At 44.5% G+C, this 24349-nt stretch overlaps 1 protein-coding gene across 6 annotated transcripts in view; it reads right to left on the reverse strand.

Moving 5' to 3' along the window:
- Nucleotides 1-278: 278 nt before the first annotated feature.
- LOC133169427 (uncharacterized) overlaps nucleotides 279-24349 on the reverse strand; it is a 28086-nt gene continuing 4015 nt past the window's right edge. The window contains exons 2-11 of one of the 6 annotated variants that reach the window (XM_061301634.1): nucleotides 10492-10685; nucleotides 10238-10309; nucleotides 9864-10097; nucleotides 5409-5573; nucleotides 4070-5225; nucleotides 3783-3901; nucleotides 1535-3375; nucleotides 1298-1343; nucleotides 1003-1095; nucleotides 279-561 (exon numbers count right to left, since the gene is read on the reverse strand). In XM_061301634.1, coding sequence (XP_061157618.1) covers nucleotides 2110-3375; nucleotides 3783-3901; nucleotides 4070-5225; nucleotides 5409-5489 — 2622 coding nt within the window. In that variant the 5' untranslated portion in view covers nucleotides 5490-5573; nucleotides 9864-10097; nucleotides 10238-10309; nucleotides 10492-10685 and the 3' untranslated portion in view covers nucleotides 279-561; nucleotides 1003-1095; nucleotides 1298-1343; nucleotides 1535-2109. Of the gene's footprint in view, nucleotides 1096-1297; nucleotides 1344-1534; nucleotides 3376-3782; nucleotides 3902-4069; nucleotides 5226-5408; nucleotides 5574-5824; nucleotides 5932-9863; nucleotides 10098-10237; nucleotides 10310-10491; nucleotides 10686-11045; nucleotides 11558-18240; nucleotides 19412-24349 lie in introns of those variants that run through there. The other 5 variants (XM_061301633.1, XM_061301632.1, XM_061301631.1 and 2 more) reach the window with 5 other exon arrangements.

Consider the following 24349-nt stretch of genomic DNA (forward strand, 5'->3'; position numbering starts at 1 on the left):
TGGGTTGGCCGCCAGCCTGGCCCAGACGCCCCCGCGCTTGCCCCTCTTCAGCCTCCTCGCACACCGCTGCCAACGCTTCCCAACCAGAGCAAGCGAGTCCGGCGAAGTTACAGGACGAAGGAGTTCGAGCTCTTTTAATGTTTCCGCTTCAAAGTCCAGAACACCACAAAACTCGCTTTCGCCGATGTCGAGCAGAACCTGCCTGCTGTACTTGTCGCACGACTCAGTACGACGAGACTAACACATAAAACTGACAAGACCTGACATAATTACCCATCTCAAAGTCAAAGTCTGCTTTATTGTCGATTTCTTCACATGACAAGATACATACAGTTTAAATTTTGTTCACACTACTATTCCACAGTGACAAGACATAGTACACAATATACGTACAAGTAAACAACACAAACAAATAAAAACAAGGCACAAACTGTGAATAAATAATAAATAAACAAATAACATAATAAATAAGAGCAAAAATGGAGCAAGTGTGCATACAGCATCTGTTGTCTGTGTCATGTGTCGCTTCCCCACAAACAAAGCACAAGTTAGATAAATCATCTGTGAAAACAAAGACAGAAGAAGAAGTTGTATATAGCATTGATAGCACAGTCAGGACCATACTTTGGGTGGCAATAACATCTCTTGGGTGGATATTACTTACCAGTCTCTAATACTAGAAGTGTGGTGGCAATTTGCAGCCTGTACCTATTTACATCATGTGCTTTTACTGAGAAATCTATTTCTTTATTTGAAAGATGTTCTGCAAACTGAAAAAGACAATGTCAGATGTTTACAGTGCATAAAGAATGCTTTAAATGTTTGCCATCTTTAGCCTATATATATCACACAACAAAATCTGCTGTCAGACAATAACTTGTTTTAGTCTTTTGTTGTATGAACTCTAAATTAGTTTTCTAGTTTTGAGTAATGTTTGATTAAGGTTTTGCATAATTGAGTGATATGAGTTTGGTAAATCTAGTCTGTAAATCAAATGCATACTTTCAAAGCAAATACAGCACGAGAGGTTGAATCTTGTTGCCAGTGCCGCAAGTCCACCTGGAAACATTGCACCCTTTCTTGCGCATGAACACCCTGAAATATAAGAGCCAGTTCATATTATCACAAATGTCAAGTTTTATCCGTCAATTACATAATTTGTACTGGTAAAAACAAAAACCTAGTCCACTTTCAAAAGAAAGTGCACATCTTCAGTTAAATGTTGATATCACATTCGTACTCTGACTTTTAGAAGCTGTTGATTCCAGGCATTTTGTAATGTCCATTTGAGACTCACCAAGAGGATCAAATAGGAAGGAACTTTTTTCTCTTGGCATGATTGCCTATATTTTAAACACAAAAAATGAGGTTTTATTATTCATATGCATGAATTATTAAACATTTTGCACATAACTATATATTTTTTGCTGTAATGTTACTCCTCTTGTGGCATTAAAACATTTCTTTACCGCCAGCTTCCAATGCTTATGTGCAAGGGAGTGGAGAGTACAGCCAAGTGCGTAACGATAGAGACCTTTATTGCGGGTGGGCGAAGCTGGAGCCGGCGCTGGATCGGCGATCGGCTTGGAGAAACAAGCGGTTCTGCTGTATCTTCGATTTCTTCACGGACGTCAGTTTGTCGTGGACCGGAGAGCGAAACATCACGGGACAGACGGACAATCTGGTCTGCGCTGGCGGCGTTGATATAGCGCTGTCCATGAGGCTGTGGCAGGTGGCGGCGATTCCGCTGATAGGGGGGCGTGGTCCTGTCACAGGTGGCGCCAGTACGTGACAGAACCCCCCCCACAAGGGACGGCTCCTGACGTCCCCAGAGCACTAAAACACAAAAAAAAAAATAAGGCAGAGGAAGGCAACCCCCTGGACGAGTACTCCGTCGAAACGTCTGATCCCTCGTCGGACGCAGGATCGATGAACGCGGGGGCAGAAGACTGCGGCACCGGCGGACAAGGCCGCCTCGGGCCCTTACCCCTGGGCCCCTCAACCGTCCTCGGCTGTCCGCACCGGGGGCCCGGGTGACAGCGATGGAACTCCGCGATGAGCGAACGGTCGAGGATCCAGCAGCTCGGGACCCAGGAGCGGTGGGCGTCGTCATAGCCCTCCCAATCCACCAGGTATTGGCGGCGGCACGGGCACCAATGCGCTCTCAAAGACGGGCCGCACACGGGACATGTGGAACGTGGGGTGTACCTTCATGGATTCCGGAAGGAGGAGACGGACGGCGGACGGGCTGATCACCTTCTGGATGGGAAACGGTCCAACAAAGTGCGGCGCCAGCTTGCAGGACCCCTTTCGCTGCGGCAAATCCTGCGTCGAGAGCCACACCCGTTGGCCCACTCTGTACTCCGGGGCCGGCGCAGCCTGAAACAGAGCAGTCCGGGCCCTTGCCCAGGCACGACGACAACGGCGGACACAAGCCTGGGCCGACGGGCACGCCGTTTCACGTTCCTGGTGGGCGAACAAGGGCGGCTGGTACCCGAAGACGCGGTGGAAGGGCGACAGTCCCGTAGCCGAGCTGGGGAGGGAATTGTGGGCGTACTCCACCCAAGGCAGCTGTTGGACCCACCCACGCTGGTCCCCGGCGGCCATGCATCGGAGGGACCTGCCCAGCTCCTGGTTCAGACGCTCCGCTTGACCGTTGGACTGAGGGTGAAACCCCGACGAGAGGCTGGCCGTAGCGCCGAGGAGTCGGCAGAACTCTGCCCAGAAGGTGGACGCGAACTGCGGGTCACGGTCCGACACGATGTCCTGTGGGAGGCCGTGGTGACGAAACACCTCCCGCACCATGTTGGACGCAGTCTGCTTCGCGGAGGGAAGCTTAGGCAGAGGAATGAAGTGCGTCATTTTGTTGAACCAGTCCACCACCGTGAGGACCACCGTGTTCCCCTCCGAGGGGGGAAGGCCCGTGACAAAGTCGATGGACAGGTGAGACCAGGGACGCCGGGGAACCGGCAAGGGTTGGAGCAGCCCGGCCGGAGGACGAGTAGATGTCTTACAGCGGTTACATATTGAGCAGGCTCTGACGTAATCGCTGGTGTCCACTTGCCAGGTGGGCCACCGGAAACGCTGCGCCACCACATACCTCGTGCACGCAGCTCCGGGATGACAGACCAGGCGTGAGTCGTGTGCCCATTGCAGCACGGACGAGCGCAAGCCCTCAGGCGAACAGGCGACCTTCCGGGCAGTTGCTGGGGCCAGGTTGATCGCGTGATGCGGCTTCCACTTGGCGTTCAATCTCCCATGAGTGCCGCCACCCGCACCGAGCTCGGGAGAATAGTGGGAGGCGGACCCCGTCCCTCCTCCCCGCCAGGAAACGAACGCGACAGGGCATCCGCCTTCGCGTTGCGGGAACCCGGGCTGTAGGAGAGAGAGAACTCAAACTGGTCAAAGAATAGAGCCCACCTTGGGACTGGGTGTCCGTGGACCACTAATTGGCCCGACAACAATATTAAGACATTTAACTTCTTAACTTCATTGATTATTTCGCAAGATATAATTAAGTACACAGTATTAATACAGACACATCTTGAGTATCTGGTTCTTTCCATTCCATAGATTTGTCATTGCAAATGAGTCAATATAGGAAAACTTTTCCACGCTGATTCTGTTGCGTTTGTTCACCAACAACAGGAGGTACGCGTTTATAACCTGTAATTGAAACGGCAAACAAATTGAAACAGAAAATATTACCCCTCCACACAAAAAAAATAAAGTGCTGCCAATTAAGACAAACCTAAGTTTCAGATATGAAAACATAATTTTACCTCCGATTCCAGCTCAGAATTGGGTCTAACGTCCATAATGTCCCAAAAGAACAATTTGTACGCCCCGATTTTTGATAGGAGAACATGGATGTGCTTTCCCTTCCAGGCATCTTGAACGTCTGCCAAAAATAAGTCAGAACAATACCTCAAAATATAATTGGAAATGTGGTTCATTCCATAGCAGCAAGTGGCATTTATAAAACACTTTGTGAGTACAAGACCTATGTGCCACATATCCATAATGTATGTTTTAATATGTTTACAGTTTTATCATAAATACATCTTACATTTGTCCACATTTTCCCTCGTTTGTCCAAAAGTCAAAGACAGTCGTGGTGGTGTTGCGGTATTAAGAGCAGGGGAAAAGGGAGCCGTGGCTGGAGAAGCTGTGGCTGAAGGAGCAGTGGCAGAGGGGGCAGTGGCTGGAGGAGCTGAGGCTGGAGGAGCAGTGGTAGTGGGAGCGGTGCTTGGAGGAGCTGAGGCTGGAGGAGCAGTGGCAGTGGGAGCGGTGCTTGGAGGAGCCGCGGCTGGTAGAGCAGTGGGAGAGGGAGCGGTGGTTGGAGGAGCTGCGGCTAGTGGAGCAGTGGGAGAGGCAGCGGTGGTTGGAGGATCTGAGGCTGGAGGAGCAGTCGCAGAGGGGGCAATGGCTGGAAGAGCTGAGGCTGGAGGAGCAGTGGCAGTGGGAGCGGTGCTTGGAGGAGCTGCGGCTGGTGGAGCAGTGGAAGAGGGAACGGTGGTTGGAGGAGCTGCGGCTGGTGGAGCAGTGGGAGAGGGAGCGGTGGTTGGAGGAGCTGAGGCTGGAGGAGCAGTGGCAGAGGGGGCAATGGCTGGAGGAGCTGAGGCTAGAGGAGCAGTGGCAGTGGGAGCGGTGCTTGGAGGAGCTGCGGCTGGTGGAGCAGTGGCATTGGGAGCGGTGCTTGGAGGAGCTGCGGCTGGTGGAGCAGTGGAAGAGGGAGCGGTGGTTGGAGGAGCTGCGGCTGGAGGAGCAGTGGCTGGAGGAGCAGTGGCTGGAGGAGCTGAGGCTGGTGGGGATGGTGACTGTGTCATCCAGGAGGATGCTCCTTTTTTGTTTTCATACCTATGAGGCACTTTTTGTTTATTTTCTTTGTATGGTTTTAGGTGGTCAATGTTTATTTTGGGGACCAAGGTTCCATTCTCATCCTGGAGGTCAGCTGTCTTGCCCTCAATCGCCACAATTTTGTATGGCCCCAAAAAATTGAGGTTCAATTTTCCTCCCTTTCTTTGTTGAGACCTGATATTTTGTTTTAGAACAAGATCTCCGATGTGTACAGTTGGTGTGGTCCCTGAGGTTGTTTTTGGGTCCCTTGTTTTTTCCTGCGCTTTTCTAATGTGCTCTCTAACTTGCTCAAATAGTTGGTCTTGTTCGTTATGGTCTTGTGCCGTAACTTCGATCCTCACCACATGCTCCACAGTGCCATCAACCTTCAGAAAAAGCAAACATTTGCTGTCATGATTAAAGTGTCAACAAATTTTAGTTTTATATTTGTGTTTTACAATTAAGATGTAACTAAACAAATTCAACAAGCAAATTGTCCTTGATCGTATAAAAACTTCTCCATGATACTGTATATCCTTGTAATGGATCTTGATGTGCCAAAATCTTACCTCGTAGTGTTCTAGCACTTGAATGGGGTAGCGTGCCTCTCTGCCGAACATTAGAAAGTAAGGCGAGTAGTTTGTCGTCATTTTTTGGTCCGGAGACCAAAGATAACTGGATCCAAATATTCATCCCAGCTTTCTGGATGCTGACAAACCACTTTGCTCAGAGCTCTAAAAAACAAAATCAGTTTTAAAATCGCGCTGGTGACAGTGTTGTTGTTTTTTTTTTATTGATTTTGGAGAATTGTATATAAATGACTCCAATAACAATTTTTAAACCAAAATGTGTTTTTTCTGACCTAACAGTTTTTATAGTGCATGTTATTTACTTTGAAAGTGCCCTGAAAACAAAAACAAACTCACGAGCAACATCATAACAAGAAATTGTCAAAGATTAATGTGCGTAAACGAATTATACTCACCTTTGAATTGTCCCATTTAATTTTTCCACCAACCCATTAGTTTGAGGGTGGTATGGTGAGCAAAGGCTTCTTTTTATGTCAAGCATTTCACATACTCTCTTGTTGATCTGCAGTTGCCAGGGGAAAGAATAAGTACCGTATTTTCCGCCCTATAAGGCGCACCTAAAAACCTAATTTTTTATCAAAAGTCAACAGTGTGCCTTATTTTTGGGTTTTTAGGTTGCTATAGTTTCTGTTCGCGTCGCCCCTCCCTTCCTGTGTCACCTCAATCAATGTAACGTGTTTTGTATTTAAGTCCTGTCTGCCCCTCGCTCACCGTCGGATCATTGCATGTGTTACTGTCAAAGTCAAAGTCAAAGTCAAAGTCTGCTTTATTGTCAACATCTTCACATGCCGAGACACACAAAGACATCGAAATTACGTTTTCCCTATCCCACGGTGACAAGACATATTACACGATAGACACACAAGTAAACAACGCAATATAAAAAACAAGGAGGCACAAACAATAAATAAGAGTAACAATAAATAATAAATAAATAGATAACACAACGAATAAAAGCCAGTGTGCATACAGACAGTAAAAGTACAGGACGCTACGCAGAACGGGGAAGCAAGTTCAGGATCCTGACTGCCTGAAGTATGAAGCTGTTTGAGAGTCTGGTGGTGCGGGAGCACAGGCTTCTGTACCTCTTCCCAGAGGGCAGAAGCTTGAACAAAGAGTGAGCGGGGTGACTCACATCACTCACAATCGTGGTCGCCTTGCGGGTGAGATGGGAGGTGTAAATGTCCTTCAAGGAGGGGAGCGAAGCACCAATAATCTTACCAGCCGTGTTCACTATGCGCTGCAGGGCCTTCAAGTTGTAGTCAGTGCAGCCGCCACCCCAAACAGCAATACAGCTGGAGAGGACGCTCTCAATGGTGCCGCGGTAAAATGTAGTCATGACGGCCGGAGGGGCGCTCGCTCGCCTGAGTTTCCACAGGAAGTACAGGCGGCGCTGGGCTTTCTTTGTCAGTGATGCGGTGTTGGTGGACCAGGAGAGATCCTCACTGATGTGCACCCCCAGGAACTTGGCGCTGCTCACTCTCTCCACCACAGCACCGTCGATGGTCAGCGGCAGGTGTTGGGTGTGACCCTTCCGGAAGTCCACAACAATCTCCTTGGTCTTGTCGACGTTCAGCAGGAGGTTGTTGTCCCTGCACCACGTGGTCAGAAGGTCAACCTCCAGCCTGTATTGAGTCTCGTCTCCCTTGGTGATGAGACCCACCAGAGTCGTGTCGTCAGCAAACTTCACTATACGGTTGTCGCTGTAGGTTGCAGTGCAGTCATGCGTCAGGAGGGTGAAGAGCAGCGGACTGAGCACACAGCCTTGGGGGGCCCCCGTGCTCAGCGTGATGCTGGCGGAGATTTTGTCGCCAACACGTACTACCTGTGGCCTCTGACAGAGGAAGTCCAGTAGCCAGTTGCAGAGGTAGGTACTGAGGCCCAGCGTGTCAAGTTTGCTGATGAGGCGTTGTGGCACAATGGTGTTGAAGGCAGAACTGAAGTCCACAAACAGCAATCTCACATACGAGTCCCTTCTCTCGAGGTGGGTGAGGGCCGAGTGGAGGGCAGAGCAGATGGCATCCTCAGAGGACCGTTTGGCTCGGTACGCAAACTGGAAGGGGTCAATGGTAGGGGGAATAGTCCGGTGCGCCTTATATATGGATCAAGTGATGAATTTGTTGATCCATACTGGTTGTACACAGTGCTCTGCCAAAATGTTTTAGTACGTTTTAGTACGACTAGTAAATTACAAGGTCGCATCGCTTCCCAGCATTACGGTAACTGTAGTCAGGGGGCGTCACCGAATAGCTGTTGTACCCGCGAGGCCATTTCATTTCAAAATAGGCTGCTCCGTTAATGTTTCGAGTAAATCTACGGATCGATATGGAAGGGAAACATAGGTAAGTAGTACCAATGCGTTAGATCGAACTTTAGTCAGTTCTGATCATTTTATAGGAGCTCGTTTGAGAGACGTGATTGTTTACACTTTGCTGAGGCTCATGGGAGATTGCGAGCTGAGGGTCATGGGTTTTTGCGGATGGCTAATGCTATAACGATAGCTGCTATACGCGCGAGGCTATTTCATGTCAAAATAGGCTGCTCTGTTAATGTTTCGAGTAAATCTACGGATCGATATGGAAAGGAAACATAGGTAAGTAGTACCAATGCGTTAGATCGAACTTTAGTCAATTCTGATCATTTTATAGGAGCTCGTATGAGAGACGCGATTGTTTACACTTTGCTGAGGCTCATGGGAGATTGCGAGCTGAGGGTCATGGGTTTTTGCGGATGGCTAATGCTATAACGATAGCTGCTATACGCGCGAGGCTATTTCATGTCAAAATAGGCCGCTCTGTTCATGTTTCGAGTAAATCTACGAATCGATATGGAAGGGAAACATAGGTAAGTAGTACCAATGCGTTAGATCGAACTTTAGTCAGTTCTGATCATTTTATAGGAGCTCGTTTGAGAGACGCGATTGTTTACACTTTGCTGAGGCTCATGGGAGATTGCGAGCTGAGGGTCATGGGTTTTTGCGGATGGCTAATGCTATAACGATAGCTGCTATACGCGCGAGGCTATTTCATGTCAAAATAGGCTGCTCTGTTAATGTTTCGAGTACATCTACGGATCGATATGGAAGGGAAACATAGGTAAGTAGTACCAATGCGTTAGATCGAACTTTAGTCAGTTCTGATCATTTTATAGGAGCTCGTTTGAGAGACGCGATTGTTTACACTTTGCTGAGGCTCATGGGAGATTGCGAGCTGAGGGTCATGGGTTTTTGCGGATGGCTAATGCTATAACGATAGCTGCTATACGCGCGAGGCTATTTCATGTCAAAATAGGCTGCTCTGTTAATGTTTCGAGTAAATCTACGGATCGATATGGAAGGGAAACATAGGTAAGTAGTACCAATGCGTTAGATCGAACTTTAGTCAGTCCTGATCATTTTATAGGAGCTCGTTTGAGAGACGCGATTGTTTACACTTTGCTGAGGCTCATGGGAGATTGCGAGCTGAGGGTCATGGGTTTTTGCGGATGGCTAATGCTATAACGATAGCTGCTATACGCGCGAGGCTATTTCATGTCAAAATAGGCTGCTCTGTTCATGTTTCGAGTAAATCTACGGATCGATATGGAAGGGAAACATAGGTAAGTAGTACCAATGCGTTAGATCGAACTTTAGTCAGTTCTGATCATTTTATAGGAGCTCGTTTGAGAGACGCGATTGTTTACACTTTGCTGAGGCTCATGGGAGATTGCGAGCTGAGGGTCATGGGTTTTTGCGGATGGCTAATGCTATAACGATAGCTGCTATACGCACAAGGCTATTCCATGTCAAAATAGGCTGCTCTGTTCATGTTTCGAGTAAATCTACGGATCGATATGGAAGGGAAACATAGGTAAGTAGTACCAATGCGTTAGATTGAACTTTAGTCAGTTCCAATCATTTTATAGGAGATCGTTTTAGAAACGCAATTGTTTACAGAGGGCTCGTTGGTTATTGGCTAGTGGGTGCATACCGCAACCCTAGTCAACCTCAGTTTGTTGCAGTAAAGCTTCTATTTTATGCGCCTTATAGGCCGGTGCGCCTTATATATGGACAAAGTTTTAAAATGGGCCGTTCATTGAAGGTGCGCCTTATACCCCGGTGCGCCTAATAGGGCGGAAAATACGGTAATTGAGTTGGGGAATTTTGCAGTGAAATAGTGTTTGAGAATGGGATCCTATCACTATACTGGCTTTGCATCACAAATACACAGAAGGAAAATACAACACCCACAACTGCAACAGTCACAAAACACAGACAAAATACAATGAGCAGTAAGAAACGTTTTTATTTTTATTTTACTCCAGCTATTTTATGAAGTTCGACATCCTTTCGTTGCTTTCATCGGCCACACAAAATTGCAGGCCAGATATGCCCTCAGGGACTTGTATTTGAAAGCTATGATGAAGATAATTTCTGCCAAACACTGTTGTACTTACTGCATTGACAAATTCTTTGCCTTGATCTGCCAAGATCCTTTTTGGCGACTCAAATTGGTAGACGAATTTTAGGATACAGGCGGTAACATCAGCAGCAGACTTCGACCTCAATGGATAGGCTTGAGGCCATTTCGTGAAATAATCGACCATCACGCAAATATATTGGTATCCATCTTTTGTCTGAGCCAGTTCGCCAATGAGGTCCATCCCCAAGAGTTCGAATGGCTGAGACACCTAATAAATAAATATTTATAAAAACAAATTGTGTTAAACTGATGTTGCTGAGAATAATAGTAGTTATATAAAGTATGCCACATACAAAATACTATATAGACCTTGAGTCAAAATAGAGAACATTATTTGGATTAACTGACCTGTATAGGCATGACCTCTGTTGGGCTTTTTATTGATATGCCGGCTGCCTGACATTCGGTGCACTGGGACACCTGACAATGGCAAGTTTTGTGGAAAAGTAGTCATTGTTAATAAATGCATGCAAAAAGGGCAAGATCTTAGATAATGATTTTGAATTGTTTGCAAAAGATACAAAGGAATAGTTTCATTCATTATGTTTGCAGGCTAAAAAAAATGACCAAACAAGTATACTCTTTTTCTATTGTTTACATACCCATTAATGTCAACAGACATCGCTGGCCAGTAATATCTCAGAGAGATGCTGTGTGTTGTTTTATTTTGCCCGGTGTGTGCCCCTGCCGGGCTGGCATGAAAACTCTTAAAAATTTGCCTCTTCAGCACCACAGACAACCTTCACTTGGACTGCCTGGTCTGTGCCTTTTTGGCGGCAATAATACAGCTCCCCTCCTGAGTAGAAGTAAAAATAAAACGTTGAATTAGCACCATACTTGTGGTAATTCATTAAGTGCTCACTCAATACACCTAATTGCAAATTTGCTACTTGGACAAAAAACAACAACATTAGTTTCATAATATATCAAATGTTCACTCAATGGGTCTACAACCAAATATGTTACTTTAGTTTGATAATTTATCAAATATTTACTCAATAGATCCACAAATAGTTACTTGGACAAAAAAAACATTGCTTGAGTTGCACTCAACAAATTCAACAATTTCCTTCATAGTGAGGTGTGTTATATATATTGCTTCCAACATTTTACAAGTCAATTATTTGTCTTATAGAGTAATTACTCTAAAACTTACGTTTCTGACTGTCATGTACTGATATTGTACTGTGGGCCTACGTGATGACGTAGTGGTGGAGTGACGTTCAGGAAATGAACATGCAGACAGAGCGGCAAGTTGATGGCCCTCTGTTCCATGAATAAAAGTGATTAAAGACATCGGTTCGGATCCTGATTAAATTCAGAGTGCATTACCTAATAAAGGTATAAGGTGAGCACACAACAATGGCGACGAGGATGATGTCCACCTTCTAGGGAAGAGGAGATAACGACGACGATTTTCGTGAGCAAGTTTAAGTTTGAGCTAACATGGCTAAGTCGGAGCTACAACCGTTTGCTTGCTACGCTGATCCAGCTACTCTCGGGCCAAGATGGACACGATGGCTAACATCTTTCAAGTTGTATGCTGACGGTAAAGGACTGATAATGAACGAGGATACGACCAATGCTACTAAACAAAGACGACGCGCTCTACTTTTGCATTTGGCGGGACAGGACGTGCAGGATGTTTTCTTCACTTTACCAAACACGGGTGAGGTGACCGACTACGCAGCAGCAGTAAGGGCACTTGACTCCTACTTTGTTCCCCTAGTGAATGCAGCGTACGCGCGCCAATCCTTCCACAAGTTGTTCCAAAATCAGGGAGAGACGGTGCAACAGTTTGGTACACGTTTACGTCAGGCTGCGAAGGACTGTGACTTTCAAGGAGACAAGGACAATCAAATAAGGGACGCTATCCTGAGCAGATGCTGTTCTGAATACGTGAAGAGGAAGCTTCTCGAGGATGGACCTGGTTTGACTTTGGCTCGCACGTTGGAGTTGGCATCGCAATGTGAGCGAGTGGAAGAGCAACTAGCAGCAATGAATGGGAGCAGTATTGTTAGAATAATTAGTTTTGCTTAAGCGCTGGTCGGCCTGAAACCGAAGGTCACATATCTTCGCTCAAGTCAACATATGTGCCGGCTAGCCTTGGGGAGTCCTTATACTCCCTTTCCTTGTCTTATCTTTAAGAGCCCCTCGCAAGTTAGAAACAGAACATCTTTGTTCTTTGTTTCTTGTTAGTTCAAGAGAAGTCCTCTCTCTGTTAATTGTTTTGTCCGAGACAGTGTTTAGTTATCCCATATTTACTCAATGTTTGTTTAAGTAGACTTCATGCAAGTTATCTCACATCTACTTAACGGTTGTTGGAGTGTATGCACGAGAGAGACACGGCATCCAGTTTTGGAGATTGCAGCCAGGAACGAGGATGCCAACCATCTAAGAACAGACTCTGCATTCCTGGGGTCACTGATCGGCCAAGGCCATGCGGCCTCGCACCACACAACATTATTAGCTAGCTGAAACAGCGTTGCTACAGACACACTCTCCCCTCCCTTTAGTGTAGCAACGCCTCTTGTAACCAGGGCAACCCAATATAAAAAGAGGAGATGACGGTAGGGCAGGTCAGAATTGGTGGAGGACTGTGAACTGGGCCTTCTACCTAATTCTCCTCGCGAGCAAAAGAATACTGGTTGTCTTCTCCTCTTTGTTTCCAGCGTGTAAATAAATGTCTGATGGTATTTAGACCTGACATTTTATTGGTCCTTCGAGCCGGATGCCAATACACCCGAGGATTCCAGCGGGCGGCAGCGGAGATCCAGAAAGACTGCGCGCGGCAGGACCTCCCTAGGTGAGGTCCTAGAATCCTTTTCAAGGGCTGGCTGTCTGCTCCGCCGGCTGGGTTCCAGAGGTTGAAGGCAATCCGAAGTGCAGAGGTGAAGAGAACCAGAGGGTGAGTTTGTTTTTGTTTAAAAGTGTGGTGCGGCCGAGGGCTCGTCGTGCCCTATAAAAGTCCTAGGACAGAACGGAGAGGTCCGGTCTAAAGGTACCAAAACGGAGAGGTCCGTTGAAATAAAAGGACAGAGGTGTCCAAGAAAAGTTACAGAACGGAGACGTCCGTCTAAAGGTAACAAAACGGAGAGGTCCGTTTAAATAAAGGACAAAGGTGTCCGACGGAGAAGTCCGTTCAAAAGGGTTAGCGTAGTCCGCGGGAAGTTAAACCGAAAGTCACGCAAAACTGTGTGAATGAGAGTGTGAATGGGAATACATATCACTAGATATAGTATTCCATATTAAAGCAGTGGGGAACACATAACGTGGTTCTGTGGACGCAATAGGCAGGGATTCTCCACCAGAACGCTGGTAGAAGTGAGAATCACCACAGGATCTTTTCGTTATCCCACTGGAAACACCCGACTTTAGAAACCCCTATGGTTTTACAGTTGGGACCAAATTGATTAAAATGGGGAACGGGAAGAGTAAAACTCATATCCGAGATACTCTAAAATGTAACGATTGGAATATAATTGAAAGGCAGGATCCCGACCAACTTAGAAATTTTGATAAATGGGTTAAAAAATATAAATTTGAGGGACAACCAAATTATTAGGACTTAGAGGTGCCATAAACGAAACAACATAAATAAATCTTAAAGAAATTAAAGAAGGCATCTGATGATGTAATGTTTGGGTGAGAGAGAGAGAGAAGGAGAGAGAGAAAGAGAAAGATAAAGAGAAAAAGAGAAAAAGAGAAAAAGAGAGAAAGAGAGACAGAGAGAGAAAGAGAGAGAGAGAGAGAGAGAGAGAGAGAGAGAGAGAGAGAGAGAGAGAGAGAGAGAGAGAGAGAGAGAGAGAGAGATCAGAAAGCACTGTATTGCAGGTAGGAAGATGATGAGACTGGGCCTAACAGTAGGCAGGCAAGAGAAAACCAAAATTTACAGAGTTAGAGAAGAAGGGAGAGGTCTAGAGAAAGTAGAGAAGCACGTAGAGAAAACACATGCTACAAATTCAAAACTAAAGATCATAGCGGGAGGAATACATAAATCACCCCCTCCATGCAGAAAGAGTAGTAATAGACAAACAAAAACGAAAAAAGATGAAAGCGTCAAAAAACACTTTTTTGGTAGACCAGGATAGTGACACTTTTTACCAAAATGCAGGGCGAACAATACCCAACAGAGAAGGCTTTAGAGGCCGAGGAAGAGAAGTTGTGCAACCTCCAATAGAATGCTGGAGTTGCGGGGAAAACGGTCACATGGCACGTGACTGCATAAATTACCAAAGACAGTTATGACTAGGCCAAAGTCAAATCAAATCAGGTTTCCATGTAATGAAGTGGGAACCTGGCTGCCAAAATTAAAGAGAAATTAGCTTAAATATACAGGAGATATTTGTGTTAAAAGGATAAAGTAATATAAAGTAACACTGAAGTTAAAGTTTGCAAAATAAATGGAAAGGAATTATAAATAGCTTCTAAAAGTAAAATAGAGAATAAATCTGACAAGTAATACAAGCAAAAAAGTGTTCTTAGTGCGTTCTATGTGTTCTTATATGTTGTGCGTCATCCTTTTGTGCTGGTGTGTGTGTGTGCGTGTGCGCGCAGAGGATCCTCATGAATGAGTGTGTATGAGTGCGAGTGAGATGTGTGTTCTATGGAAGAAATCAGTAATGGAGAATGTTCTGGAGGCTGTTGAGCAATAATAGGGAAATTGAGAAGTGGATGATGGTGTGTTTAAGTTGGTTGGAGAAACTAAGATGAGCAGTGTGTGGCAGTAGAGAAAATAAGACGTGCATGGCAGACAGTGACTAGAATGGTGGCTTGATAGGAAGAGAATAAGAGACAGCAAATGTTGTGTAGAAGACTGAAAGATGTTGAAGGTGAACATGATGGGGGAGGGCAACAGCAAAGTTGGCCTGCCCTTTGAGAAGGTGAAACTCATAAGCGTGCCTGCGCTCGCGCGTTGTCGCGGGGCGGGGCTGTCCGCGTGGGCCATTGCTATGCTCGTGTGGGCGGTGGGCCGGCATCATGGTTGTTGCAGGAAATGGCCCGCCTGTGACCAATCAACATTGATGCTGCGCCCTCCCCTCGCACGAGGGGTGCTATGGCTGCGGGCGGGGCAGGGACAGTGTGATTTTCTCAGAGAGTGATGCTTAAGGAAGATGTGACAATATTTGCATGAAGGATAAAAGGCACTGATGAGAAAACAAAAGTATAACCAAAACGTCAAAATAGAGGATGACGTTTGCGCAGCGTTGTTTGTTTGTATTGTTTGTGAGCTGTGAGTTTTTGTGTTGTCTGTGTGCTGTCAGTGTTATGTGTTAAAATTGGCTAATGTTGGTGCACAAAAGAATTGATTTGCACCGCAAAACAAAAGCAATTTTGAAAAGAATAAGAAGAGAAGAAAGGCAAGCAATATTTTGTGGGCAGGAACTGGTCCACACTGCATTAATGCCTAGCCCTGATGAAATAAAATTTGAAAGATGGAAAGAACTTGCTTTCTGGAATTGGATGAAGCAAAATTGTTAAATAACAACATTTTAAAGCTAAATTTAGAAGAAATAGTCGATTGGTTGTGTCAAGACTACACAAGTTTTTGCATTTGGGAATAAGAGAGTGATTGAGTTAGTTAAAGTTAAGAAACAACAAGAATTGACTATTATATTAATTTACTGACGGTTATTTTGTTAGTTTTTATCTTTATCTTGATTGGTTTGACACCTGGAGGGAGGAAAGATTAGGATGTGGAACACGGGTTGAGACACCCAGTTACACACGCAAAGCATGTGTGCACTGGGACACTGAGAAGCATTTTGAAAGGTGTGTCGAAATTAAATGAAGATGAAATCATATGTAGTAATACAACACTTTACTACATATGGATTCTCTAAATCGTACTATTGAGTAAAATAAAACATACATTTTTATTTTTATTTTTTTTTACTAAGATTCTTGTGATAAACGATGTGAAACTGATTGAAAAGAAACTACAACTAAGCTAGTTGTGGAAGCAGTCCAATTGCCACAAAAAGTAGCTATATGCACGTGTGCAGGGCACACACACAAGAAGCTGATTAAATTCAAGAGGTAACAAGCTTGCACACGGAACCGCATAGCTGTGGTGCAAGAGATGCTTCAAATTTTATACACACAAGAAGCAGATTAAATTCCTGAAACGTTTTTAAAGATGTGCAGCGACGAAGTCCATAGACTGAAATTCAATCATGGAAAAAAAAAAAAAAAAAAGGGGCAAGAGTAGAGAATGGCATCTATAAATGACCAGGAGACAGACCTATCCTACCAAAGAACCTATACAAATGGGCAGCAATATTGAGCCATAGTGCGTGTCACATTGCTCAAGAGGAGGGATAGTGGGGCAGGTCAGTCAGCTTTATACAACATACGGATTTGATTCATATTTCAAAACAAAAAATTTTTTTGTAGAGCTTGTTTAACATGCGCTAAACACAATCCACAGGGTTATACTGCCTGGTCATAAAAGATGCATTCTCAAAATGGTTTGAATTGGTTTCAACAAAAACACTGAATGCCTTAACAGTGGCAAACACGTTATGTAAAGAAATAATACTGAGATATGGGATTTCTGAGATAAATTCTCATGATAATGGCTGCACTTTGTAAATCAAGTAATGAGAAGAAGCTCAATGTTCCATAAAGACTTAAAAATCATTGTGCACACCATCGCCGAAGTGCAGGATTAGTATAAAGTGTGAAGAAGTGCATGGAAGAAACAGGAAGATAATGGACAAAATGTTTAGACCTGGTCAAACTGTACATAAATATTACAAGTATTGTGGGTTTAACCCCGTATGAAAAATTGTTTGGGCGACAATATAGATTACAATGTTTTAAAACCAAGTGGGAAACTAAGGATGATTCAAATTTGGCATTTACATTTTATATTTATAATTAATATTTTAAAGGCAAAAAGAACAAAGCACGTTCTCATTAAGAGCATTGAAAATGAAACACTGGTGTTCTTCCAAAGGGGAAGGGCCACATTGAATATTGATAATTACGTCAACTGCCATTAAAATAGCAGAAAGGTCAGTTGAGGTGGTCCTTGCAAATTACAAAAGGGTAATTTCTTTTGAGGTAACGTTCAATCGGAAAAAGTGACCCAAAGGGAGCCTTACCTCTTAGAGAAATGCCGGGAACAAGAAAATGGAACAATGACGTTATTGCATGTAAGGTGGCCATCTTTGTTGCCACTTTGTTAACTTCAGCAATATGGTATTTGTGGGAACTAAGTCATAATGAGTAGGGGAGAGATGAGTGAACAACTTATATTGATCACTCCTAAAAAGTTATGCTGCATTGTAGCGATTTAAAAGATCAGTTTGACCTTTGCAGGATGATCTGCTGTGTCACATCTGGACTGCCATGAAAACTATGGTGTTTATATGTGTACTTTGTCAACAATCGCTGTAGATGTTAATGAATGGGATGAATATATCTAAAGTGAATGTGGATAATTTGTTTCAGGTAACTAGTATAAGAGTAAACTGCTAAACGAAACAATTGATTGCTAATGGCAAAACAAGCTGTAAAGACAAAAAAAAATTTAATATGTCATATGTATGGGTTTGTGACCATTGCTTTATGTTGTACCGTCACCATTGATCAAAGATTGTGTGAAATCTATCTATTGGATTGTGAAATGTGTGACAGAACATTCTATAGAGCATCCATTAAGAAAAAAAAAAACAAAAAAAAAAAACCAAAAAAAAAAAAAACAAAAAAAAAAAGAAGAAGAAGCCATTGCTTTCAGAGAATGTAGTCAAGTGAAATTGTATATGCATCAACATGCCAAGATCAGGAAAGAAAGCTAGTAAAAACCAAAATATTTTTAAATTTGAGAGGCGACGATGATCTGACCGAAATTGATCAAATTGGAGTCCCTAGAGGAGTCCCTGATTAATAAGAATTAATTGACCAAATTGCAGCGCGACGGGAGTCCTCCATTTGCTGTTGGTGAGCGGTGAACAAGAACGTAGACAGAATAAATTACATCCACTACAATGTGAAAAAATTGGGCAATTGGACACAAGCGGGGCTTGAGGCAGTGCATGAACAGCTAGCCACGACCTCCCTAATGACATTCCAGAACCGTATTGCTCTTGATATGTTGTTGTCTGAGAAAGGAGGGGTCTGCGCAATGTTTGGAGAACAATGCTGCACCTTCATCCCCAACAACACCGCCCCTGATGGGGGCCTGACGAGGGCGATTGCAGGCCTGCAATCCCTCAATGCGAAGATGAAAGAGCACTCTGGTGTGGACACATCAGTGTGGGACAAATGGATGGATGTTTTTGGGAAGTATGAAGCCTTGTGTCCTCAATTTTGATATCAGTTGCAGTATTTGCTGCTATACTCACCTTGTGTGGATGTTGTTGTGTTGCCTGCGTGCTCTGTTTAACCGTCTCATCACTACAGCAATATTGCCCATGGAGGACGAGATGGCTCGGATCTGTCTAAGGTCTGAGCTAGAGATGCACCGATCCGATATCTGGATCGGATATCGGTCCCGATATCAACAAAATAGATGGATCGGGTATCGGGCAATACAGCCGATCTGTGAGCCGATACTTTCCTTAATCTATTGGGACGCGGGCTACGTCATACGCCAGCAGCACGTGTGCCGCATGCCACGAGAGTTTTCTAAACAAACGCAAACATGGAGCGAACGTTCGCTTCTCTTCCCCGGGTTGCTAAGCGGACGTCAAACCATGCGCGTTCGCTTCTCTTCGGGTTGCTAATGGGACGTCAAAGGCTGCGCGTTCGCTTCTCTCCCGAATGGGGGGGGGGCTAATCGGATGTGAAACGCTGCGTGTTCGCTTCTCTTCCGGGGGGGGTGTTAATGGGACCTCAAACGCTTTGTGTGGCGGGCTCCATCTAGTGTGGAAACTGAGAAGCTGAGCTCAAGCTTCTTGTGCGGGCCATATTCAATTATGTTTTCAGAATTTGCTGCGGGCCAATAAAAACTGGACCGTTAGTTTGGACACCCCTAATTTAGAGCAAAGAACTGTGTAGTCTGCCTGATGCCATTGCCTTTGGTCTTTTCTGTTCCACATGTAGAGTTATGTAGCTTGTTAAGTTTGAACTGGACTGCCCCTACACCTGTCTATGGACCCCGTGGAGGCTATTTTGTGTGTTTTGGGGTGTTCTCTTGTATTGAGGGGTGCTGGTTGGCCGCTGTTACTTTTTTTCCTTTGTCTTTTAGCTTTGTTTTGCTTTGATGGCTTTTATCTTGAGCACTTTCTGCCTTTCTTTGTGGCACCGTTGTGTGGCAGCCTTATGAGAGCCTATTGAGTTGCGCTCATGCCATCTGTGTGTCTTTTGTATACCCACTCTGTGGTATGAATACGGCTGGGGCCTGAATTTCCCAACCCCTGGGGATCAATAAATATACAATCAATCAATCAATCAAGTCAACCATAATATCGGATCGGTATCGGGTATCGACCGATACGCAAAGCCACGGCATCGGTATCGGTATCGGAACTGAAAAAGTCGGATCGGTGCATCTCTAGTCTGAGCGACAAGATGATGATGATGATAATGATGTTGATGACGGGATTTGTACACATGACGGGATTTGTACACAGACGCTAGGGGACTTTTTCCCCGATCCATGCGATTCTGAATGATGACGACGCGACATTTATCTTTTGAGTGTAAACATATTTGTTTTCATAAATGTGATCCGACAACTGAAAATCGAGAGGTGGTTGTTTACAGTGATGTGAGGATTTGAGCAAATATGTGATAAACAGGAGGGAAATGTTAGAATAATTAGTTTTGCTTAAGCGCTGGTCGGCCTGAAACCGAAGGTCACATATCTTCGCTCAAGTCAACATATGTGCCGGCTAGCCTTGGGGAGTCCTTATACTCCCTTTCCTTGTCTTATCTTTAAGAGGCCCTCGCAAGTTAGAAACAGAACATCTTTGTTCTTTGTTTCTTGTTAGTTCAAGAGAAGTCCTCTCTCTGTTAATTGTTTTGTCCGAGACAGTGTTTAGTTATCCCATATTTACTCAATGTTTGTTTAAGTAGACTTCATGCAAGTTATCTCACATCTACTTAACGGTTGTTGGAGTGTATGCACGAGAGAGACACGGCATCCAGTTTTGGAGATTGCAGCCAGGAACGAGGATGCCAACCATCTAAGAACAGACTCTGCATTCCTGGGGTCACTGATCGGCCAAGGCCATGCGGCCTCGCACCACACAACATTATTAGCTAGCTGAAACAGCGTTGCTACAGACACACTCTCCCCTCCCTTTAGTGTAGCAACGCCTCTTGTAACCAGGGCAACCCAATATAAAAAGAGGAGATGACGGTAGGGCAGGTCAGAATTGGTGGAGGACTGTGAACTGGGCCTTCTACCTAATTCTCCTCGCGAGCAAAAGAATACTCGTTGTCTTCTCCTCTTTGTTTCCAGCGTGTAAATAAATGTCTGATGGTATTTAGACCTGACAAGTATCAAGAAAGAGGGGGACACGATCAGCCGTATCACAACGAAAAAAGGAAAGTTCACAAGGCCAAAAGGTAAATGGAAGAATTGTGATGACAATAAAGCAGAGAAGCAGTGCTACAGGTGTGGCTACACTGACCACATGGGTAAGGATCCCAAATGCCCAGCACGTGGACAAACATGTCATAAATGCAACGGTAAGGACCATTTCTCAAAAATGTGTCGTACCAAAGGACAAAAGAAGCAAAACGTTAATGCTGTAGAGACTGTGCACAATGACTATGCATTTATGGTGAAAGACTGTGGAATGCCTGAAAGACTAATAATTTGTGTAGGGGGAGTTGAGTTAAAAATGTTAGTAGATTCTGGGGCAACGAGTAATGTCATGGGAGAAAATGTTTCGGAGAAGCTAAAAGCTGAAAACATAAAATGTGAATCATATGTGCCCAAAGAGCAGAGAAATATGTATGCATATTCCTCAACCCAGACACTATCTGTCAAAGGTGCTTTCAAATGTGTAATCGAGATAGGTGACAAGACTAAAGAAGCTGAATTCATTGTGATTAGAGGTAATGGTGAACCACTCCTTGGTAAAATGACAGCTATTAAGCTTGGAGTACTAAAAATAGGGGAAAATGTTGCAGCAATCACAGGTGTTAAAAGTATTCTGCAACAACAGTATTCAAACGTGTTCAAAGGAGTAGGTAAATTAAACACCAAACGAATCTCACTGTACATAGACCCAAATGTGAAACCAGTCGCTCAACCACTGAGACGGATACCCTATCATTTGCGGGATGCAGTTGAGAAGAAAATCAAGGAACTGATGGACATGGACATTGTGGAGAAGGTTGAAGGTCCTACTCCCTGGGTAAATCCGGTAGTGATTCTCCCAAAGAAACATGACAAAGACATTAGGATGTGTTTAGACATGAGAAAAGCTAATGAGGCTATTGTGAGGGAGAGATACCCCATCCCTACCGTGGATGAAATACTGCAAGGTCTGAATGGTTCTGCAATATTCAGTAAGCTTGATCTCAAATGGGGCTACCATCAGTTAGAGCTAACCCCAGAGTCCAGAGAAATAACAACGTTTGCTGTGCATAATGGTGTTTACAGGTACAAAAGACTGATATTTGGAGTCTCGTCCGCTAGTGAGCAATACCAGCACGAGATAGCCAATGCACTAGCAGGCATCGAGGGTGTGGAGAACATCTCAGATGACGTGATCATACACGCTCCAAACCAGGTGACACATGACAAGCGCCTGCACGCGGTCATGAAAAGACTTTCAGAATGCGGATTAACACTGAATGTAGAAAAATGCCAATTTAACATGGACAGACTTGTTTTCATGGGCATATTGTTGACCCAGAAAGGCATTGGACCAACTGAGGAGAGAGTGAGAGCTGTTAAGGATGCCAGAGAACCAAAAACAGCAGCTGAAGTGAGAAGTTTCCTAGGACTGGAAGGATTCAGCAGTAGATTTATACCCCAGTTTGCAACGCTCTCTGAACCACTGAGGAGATTGACCAGGAAAGAGACTACATTTGTGTTTGGACCAGAACAAAAACGAGCATTTCAGACTTTAAAGACTGAACTAGCCAGGGCAGGTACTTTAGCTTATTTTGACAAAGAAGCTCCTACCAGAATAATCGCAGATGCAAGTCCTGTAGGGTTAGGCGCAGTGCTTGTACAAAAACAAGATTCTGAGGAGGTACCAGTGTGCTACGTTAGTCGTAGTCTGACAGATTGTGAACGCAGATACTCACAAACAGAAAGGGAGGCCCTAGCATTAGTTTGGGCATGCGAAAGGCTACATCCATATGTGTACGGACGTAGGTTTGACTTAATCACAGACCACAAGCCATTAGAAGTCATATACAGTAAAACAGGGGTGTCAAAGTCAAATGGACGGAGGGCCAAATAAAAAATTTAGCTACAAGCCGAGGGCCGGACTGTTCGAATGTTCATTGAAAAATTTTTAAATGACGCATATAGTCTAGTGAACCTAATTGAACCTACTGAAAACCTAACAAATATATTCCAATATGATCAGATAAATAAAGCAATATTTTCTTATGGCTCTGTCAGTAATCTTTAATTTTCAACAGACACAAAAGACAAATTTCCTTTATATAAAAATCCCCATAACATGAACATTAAATGAAAGAAACCGGTATTCAAGGCACCATCAGTAGCCTATATTTTCTATTTTAGCAAAAGTGGGCTAAATTTACTTCAAAGAAAAAAACAATAATAGCAATTTTCTATCATCCACTCAACTGAAATATTTTTAAAATATAATTGGATTGAAATACAATAAAATAAAGTGCAAAAATCTATTAATCAAAAACAACACTTTGTTTAAGGAGAAGTAACATGCAGTGAAAACAAATATTAAACTTTAACTTTTAAACTTGAACTGAGTAAAAACTCTAAATATGTGATTGCACAGTAATGTTCACTTGTTTGAGGTTGAGGGTGATACTTGGTGGTGTCCCATCTTTTCCACAAGTTCATCAATGTTCGGGGTAAGGCTCTGAGCTGAGGAAATCCTCAGAATTGAGTGGAGGTGTTCAGCAGTAAGTCGACTTCTGTGTGATGTTTTGTTCAGGTTCATCAAAGAAAACAGTTGTTCACACAGGTATGTGCTGCCAAACATAGACAACGTTTGAGCAGCCTGGATGCGCAGCTGGGGCATTGTGTCGGGGAGGAAACGGGCGAACTCCGCAGCACCCACTGCCGCATATTTTGCCCTCAGTGCATCATTGCATTGGAGGTCAATCAACTCCATTTGGAGGTTTGGTGGTGAGCTTTCCACGTCAACAGCAAATGGGTTACCGAGCAGTTCCAACCTGCTTTTTTGTGCTTCAAAGTCAGCAAATCGGCGTCGAAAGTCAGCGGCAAGCATACCTATTTTATCAGCCAACTGTGCGCTCGGGAACGCACTGGTAGAGAGCTTCTCTTTCATGGTCTGGCAGGTGGGAAAGTGGCTCTAATTTTCTTTCCGCATCTGCGTCTCCCACAGAGTCAGTTTGGTTTTAAATGCCTTCACTGTACTGTACATATCAGAGATGACACGATCCCGACCCTGCAGCTGCAAGTTCATTGCATTCAGATGACTCGTAATGTCACACAGAAAAGCCATTTCACACAGAAACATTTCGTCTCGGAGTTGTGTTGTGTCTTTCCCTTTGCTGTCCAAGAACAGACAAATCTCCTCACAAAGCTCGAAACATCTTTGAAGCACCTTTCCCTGGCTTAGCCATCGCACCTCTGTGTGATAAGGCAAATCACCATGCTCCGTTTCTAACTCCGTCAGAAATGCCTTGAACTGGCGGTGATTCAAACCTTTGGCTCTGATAAAGTTAACTGTGCGCATGATGATGCTCATTACATGCTCCATTTTCAAGGCTTTACCGCACAACGCTTCCTGGTGTATGATACAATGATAAGCTGTCAGCTCACCTGTCGCGTTTTCCTCTTGCATCTTTTCCCGTATCTTCGCCACCAGTCCGCTCCTGTGTCCACACATCGCAGGTGCTCCGTCGGTTGTCAAACCCACGAGTTTTTCCCAAGGCAGCTCCATCTCATTTACACATCTTGACACCTCTTCATACAAATCATGCCCCGTAGTTGTGCCATGCATAGGACGTAAAGCCAAAAACTCCTCTGTCACGCTTAGGCTGGAGTCCACTCCGCGGATGAAAATTGACAACTGGGCAATGTCAGAAATGTCGGTGCTCTCATCCACGGCCAAGGAATATGCAATGAAATCTTTTCCCTTTTTCACAAGCTGCTCTTTTAGATTGATGGACAACTGGTCTACTCTCTCGGCAATGGTGTTTCTGCTCAGACTCGCATTTAAAAAGAGTTGCCTTTTTTCTGGGCAAACTTCGTCACAAACTTTAATCATGCAGTTTTTGATGAAATCCCCCTCCGTAAATGGCCGGGCTGATTTAGCGATCTCTTCTGCCAAAATAAAACTGGCCTTGACAGCAGCCTGGCCT

The sequence above is a fragment of the Syngnathus typhle genome, linkage group LG16 (assembly GCF_033458585.1).
Source record: "Syngnathus typhle isolate RoL2023-S1 ecotype Sweden linkage group LG16, RoL_Styp_1.0, whole genome shotgun sequence".
Taxonomy (NCBI): Eukaryota; Metazoa; Chordata; class Actinopteri; order Syngnathiformes; family Syngnathidae; genus Syngnathus; species Syngnathus typhle.